The sequence below is a fragment of the Austrofundulus limnaeus genome, unplaced genomic scaffold (genome assembly GCF_001266775.1).
Source record: "Austrofundulus limnaeus strain Quisiro unplaced genomic scaffold, Austrofundulus_limnaeus-1.0 Scaffold96, whole genome shotgun sequence".
Classification (NCBI taxonomy): Eukaryota; Metazoa; Chordata; class Actinopteri; order Cyprinodontiformes; family Rivulidae; genus Austrofundulus; species Austrofundulus limnaeus.
In genome coordinates, this window is record NW_013952498.1 from 386889 (window position 1) to 392552 (window position 5664).

The 5664-nt window shown below is 39.7% G+C and overlaps 1 protein-coding gene across 2 annotated transcripts in view; it reads left to right on the forward strand.

The window, feature by feature from the left end:
- smurf1 (SMAD specific E3 ubiquitin protein ligase 1) overlaps positions 1-5664 on the forward strand; it is a 16419-nt gene that overhangs the window by 1127 nt on the left and 9628 nt on the right. For both annotated transcript variants that reach the window (XM_014012870.1, XM_014012871.1), the window contains exons 2-8: positions 2037-2075; positions 2241-2349; positions 2886-3019; positions 3124-3189; positions 4735-4810; positions 4939-5153; positions 5239-5323. In XM_014012870.1, coding sequence (XP_013868324.1) covers positions 2037-2075; positions 2241-2349; positions 2886-3019; positions 3124-3189; positions 4735-4810; positions 4939-5153; positions 5239-5323 — 724 coding nt within the window. The remainder of the gene's footprint in view (positions 1-2036; positions 2076-2240; positions 2350-2885; positions 3020-3123; positions 3190-4734; positions 4811-4938; positions 5154-5238; positions 5324-5664) is intronic.

Genomic DNA, 5664 nt, shown 5'->3' on the forward strand with positions numbered 1-5664 from the left:
AAAACAATAAACCCGATCATAAACTTTTCGTAACCCTCCTCCTTCACGACCGGATCAAAATGCATGACTACTGTCTACAACCAGGAGGAGAAAAGACACACAGAGGAGGGAAACAGCGACACAGACAGAGGTACAGTAAAAGAAAAAAAGTTAATAAGCAGGGTTTGTACATTTTATTATCAGCTGACCTGTGATGAAAAGAAAAATACTGTCAAAAACCGTCAAACCGGTGTAAATGTTGAAAATACCGTGATATAAATTTTTGGCCATACCGCCCAGCTCTATGAATAGGCGTATTTGAGGTTGTCTTCTGACTTTAGAGGAAGTTTGGAAGATTAGAAGTGTGGATAGCCCAGCAGGACAGACAGGAGAGACTTCCTGTATAAGGCTTCAGTGAAAGAGGAGTCAGAGATCAGGCACATGATTCTTTTCGTCTCTCTGTTTGGTTATGTCTGATGAAAAGATGAGGTCTTCTGAGGAATGCATGAGTCAGATGGAGGAGGAATGAAAGGGGCTTGACGAGGGAGAGGGAAGGATATCCTGCAGCCATTCTCCATGGGTTAATCACAGGAAATACACCCCTTATGCCAGACACATGTCCGCCACCTCAGTCACCACATCCTAAACCACCGTCTCCCTTGTGCATTTCTTAGATAGTTTATTGGGAAGAAAAATAAATCCAGATTTTGGATCAAGATAAGATTTATCTGATCAAGCAGCGGCTGAGACGATACTGGCAGTTTTCATCATGTGACTGTTGCAACTATTGCCTCACTTTTACTCAGTCAGCAGGAAGCGTTTTTAGTGTTTTCAGGAACTCAATAAATAAATAAATTCAGAATTGATTATTCTGCATATTAGTTAATTGTTTTAATGTRAGTCTGAAACTGGTTTTATATGTGTCTGTAGCTTGGGTGATCAGTGTTTTTTCCTACCATTATCCAGAAAATTCTTACAATTTTTTTGTACTAGAAGCACAACTCGTGACATTTTAAGCTGTAGTCAGTTTGTGGCTCTAAATGTAAAATAGAAAAAAATCTTCTCAGATTTTCTAATTAGTGTCTTAGTGTCCCAGCTTTACTTTTATCTAAAATAAAAACACTATAGTTTGGATTTTATTAACCATCCTTCAGATTCTTTCATTATGATCAAGCTGTTATGTTTTTTATGTTTAGAGTTTGTGCTTCAAAACTTTTTGTTTTATGATAAATGGTATTTAAAGCTTTATATTTGTGTAAATCTTGTAAAACAATGCATGTTGACATATTTATATTTCTGTGTACTCTCTTAGTTACAAAGCTAAAGGAATATAACATCTTAATTTAAATAAAATACTTTCTAAGTAAAGTTTTCTGATACAGAATTGTGGTGTAAATGTCCCAGATTGTTCAAGAGTTCATGAGCGTTATGGTTTTAGTGGTACAAAGGGAAATTAAAAAAATGCAATGAACTACTTCCTAATAGATTATTTTAGGTTTTAAAAGAAATTTAATGGATCTAATTAAAGTACATATTCAGAAATTGACACCAAGCCTGAAGGGTTAGATACTGCCAAGGCTAATTATGTTTTGCAGTACGTTTGTGGAGTCAAAGGTCCATTACATCAGCAGTGAACCAAAAGATCATGTTCTGTAATTAAGAGGTGAGCTGTTTCCTAAATTAGCTGTGGTTCAGTTGTGTTTTTATTGTTAGTCTTGTACAACATGAAATTACCACATGTACGGTACCTTGCAGTTTCACACAGTCCTCAACAATTTGTTAGCTGCGCCCAAAGAGATGATCGTGCAGAAAACATGTTATTCCACCTTGCTGTGAATGTATTGTTTTTGTGTGTGTATGCAATAACCTTGACAGAACCGTATACTTTACTTTTCTCTGCATCACACAGTCCTCTGGCATTCATAAACCCACATTCTTCCTCCTCTCAGATTTTATGCAGCAGAATTCATTACAGCAGCCTACACTCTGTGATCAGCTACATGTTTATGCATGTAGCATTTTGTTCATACTTTTTTGTATGTGTGTGTCTTTTGTAGTATTATGTGCCAAGAACCTCGCAAAGAAAGACTTCTTTCGTAAGTACTTGTGCTTCGGTGTTTTCACAATATTATTTGGTTATAATGACTGTCGTGCATACGTTTGTTTTAATGCTCTCTGCGGTGTTTCCCAAAACAAAGGGACGTTCACAATGTTTATTTGAAACCGTACGCTTGGTTTTGATTCACACTGTGTGCGTGCAGGCCTACCGGATCCATTTGCCAAGGTCGTGGTGGACGGGTCGGGTCAGTGCCACTCCACAGACACAGTCAAGAGCACACTAGATCCCAAGTGGAATCAGCATTATGACCTGTGAGTCTCCCTGCAACTCACTCAGCTTTCTCTTGTTGAAGGTTTTATTAAAACTTACATTCAGTGAATGAACAGAAAAAGTAGAATTTTATAAATATTCTTAGTTTGTTTTATGAAAGCAGTTGCTTTTATTTGCTGTTAAACTGTTGGTTGACATTGAGACAYTTCATCTTGATTTCATTGTCTTTAAATATACAGTTAGGCCATTTCTATTTGGACAGAGACAACATTTTAAAAGCAGTGTGGGCACATGTTGAGGAGCTAAACCATTCATTCAGTTTTCATGTAGATACCCTCAAATGAAAGCTGAAAGTTTGCACTTTATGTCGATGTCCATTATATAACTATAACTTGAATATATTTCTGTAAACAGGTAAAAAAACTCCTGTCCGTGTCTAAACAGATATAGACCTAACTGTATATATATATATAATAATGCATGTTAAATCATTATTTATAGGTAGCTGATTTTTAAAATCCTCCGTGCCTTTCCTCCCATAGGATNTATATATATGCTAATATTATTTGTTTTTCAGCTACATTGGAAAGACAGACTCCATCACCATCAGTATATGGAACCATAAGAAGATCCATAAACGACAGGGGGCAGGTTTTTTGGGGTGCATACGCCTGCTTTCCAACGCTATCAGCAGGCTAAAAGACACAGGATGTAATTAAAAATTTCAACCCCTGGTTTAAAATATAACTATTTTCATCTTGCTCCAAATTTAACACGGTTGTTTTAAACAAATATATTTTTATTTTCTCTTCCAGACCAGCGTCTCGATCTGTGTAAGCTGAACTCCTCCGACAGTGACGCAGTGAGGGGGCAGATTGTAGGTAAGAATTATCTTAGAGCTGCAGCTATTAGGAAATTTAGTAACTACATGTTCTATAATTGTGTAATAGAAAATACACGTTTCGTGCCAGTTGTTCCAGCACATTTGATTTGAATGAATGGGTGATTAACGGGCTTCTTCAGAACTTGAAGAGGTAAATAAATCATAGAAGCCGTTGTGTTGAAGCAGAGAAACAAGTCAAACGTGCAGGATGGTGGCCCTTGAGGACCAGGATTGGACACTCCTCCTCTGAATTGTCCCTAGGTGTGGGTGCCCATTGGTATTTTTGCATTAGCCGGCCCGTCCCGGCCCAGACCGACCTGGGTTTAAACTCAGGTTCTGCGTATTTGCTTTAGCCACAATAACCAACTTCCAGCCCAATTTCTGGAACCCACCTGGGGTTCTGTTCAGGCCAGACTGCTGGACTCAGTTTGAAGTTGGCCATTGATCAGATCTCTGTGGCGAGTTGAACGATTAAAAACTAACAGAGAAACTGTGTTTTTGCATTTACATGCATTGAGTCAGAGAGAGGCAGAGAAAAGAAAACTCAGCTGCTCTGACGTTGCTGTCACTCAGAGCAGCAGGAGTCACAGAATGACTTTGCCCCTTGTTGTGTCGAACAGGTCAAAAACAAGAACAGCTACATCTTTTTAGGGGTTTGAAGTTTCAAAATAATCTGACTCTTTTCATGGTCGTATCAACGCTGCTGCATGCTTAGTGAGTCGGCACCAGCCCGCCCATCTTTTCAGGAGCCAGCGAGTAACATGTCTGTCACTAATTCACTATAAGTTAGTTTGTTTGTTTGTTTTATTTTTACCACTCTCAGAGATTAAGAGGCATGACAGACGGTGGTGTCTCTACTACCCCCTCCTCTGTCTTATAAATGAGCTGAGGTGGTCAGAACACGCATCAGTAACGTTAAGGAGTGTCTTCTGGAAAGGCCTTTAAAGTTTATGTCCCAGGTTTTATATCAGCCTTGTGGAGATTTGGCTTCACCTCACAGGACATTTTTATATTCCGTCACCATATTCTAATCCCACGGTTTAACAAAATACCTTCATACCACCCAAGCGTATTATGAGCTCCATGCTTTTTATTGCCGGGTTTCACAACAAAATGAGCCCTGAGGGTCCTTGTTATGACAGTCCTGCCCACATGCAGAAACAATCGAGGCCGTGCAGAGCGGGAATGACCAGGTATATTTATATTTAGGTATATAAATCAGTTCAAACTTTTGGCCTTTTTCTCTCTGAAAATAAAACAACAACTTTATTTTCTTTCTTTCTTCCMTTGCATGTAACGTATCATTAGGATGTGGTCCAACAGTAGTAACTGTTCTTGTGAAACACAGTGACAACTAAGCAGAGTGTAGTTAGAGGTAAAATAAACAAAACATCCCAGATTTTTTTTTTTTTTTTTTTTTGAAAGAGTTTTTTGAGTTATGTGATGAATCGTTTCAGGTCTAAATTGGTTCACTTACTGCTTGTTACTCTTTGATGTTGGGGTTCAGTTTTGCTCTTTGACCCTCACATCCTTCTTGTTTCAGTGAGCTTACAGACACGAGATCGGATCGGCAGCGGCGGCCCTGTTGTGGACTGCAGAGGACTGTTGGAAAACGATGCGTGAGTCTGATGGTTGTGTCGATCATGTCTGACAGAGAGTTATTTTCAAAAAGGAGTTGACCCATGATGTGCCTAGGGTTATAGGTTYAAGTAGACTTTTTTCTCTTCTTTTTTTTTTTCTTATATAGGCCTGTTTTTGAGGGGTGCTTCAGTGAGGAACCGCTGCCTTACTCTGACCCCACTGGTGCTGCGGGGGGCGGGAACTGCCGGCTGGACTCCCCGGGTCAGGAGAGCCGTCTTCAGTCACAGCGAATCAGAGGGCAGGACTCCAGAGGTCATGGCAACACCCCTCAGAACAGACCTCACGGGCATCAGCAGCCGCCTGACCTGCCGGAGGGCTACGGTCCGTTCAGAACTTTATGATTACACCAACCCAAAACAAACTGACCAGTTTGTAACACCTTTTTAATTTGATTTATTAAAAACAGAGCAGCGAACAACCGTTCAGGGCCAGGTGTACTTCCTTCACACGCAGACTGGGGTCAGCACCTGGCACGACCCTCGGATACCTCGGTAAGATTTTGCAGCGCTTCCTCCCTCAGTTCTGGTCCAACAAAACCTGAATGTAAGTGAGATCCACCAAAACGGTTGTTGCTGCTCTTAAAGGGATCCAGGATTAGTTGTAACATAGACTTTATTTGATAAACGTATATTTTAACTGTAAAATGGAGACTGCAAAAATACTGTAGGATGTTTAGTTTTTATCATTTTTAAACGAAAATTTTCAAAATATATTACATGGACGGGGCCATTTTATTTGCACACAAAGCATTCTGGGTAAATGATGACGTGGATAGGTCCTCTGTGTGAGTGAGCTATATCCACCCTGAAGGTTAATCTTGGACAATATCTGA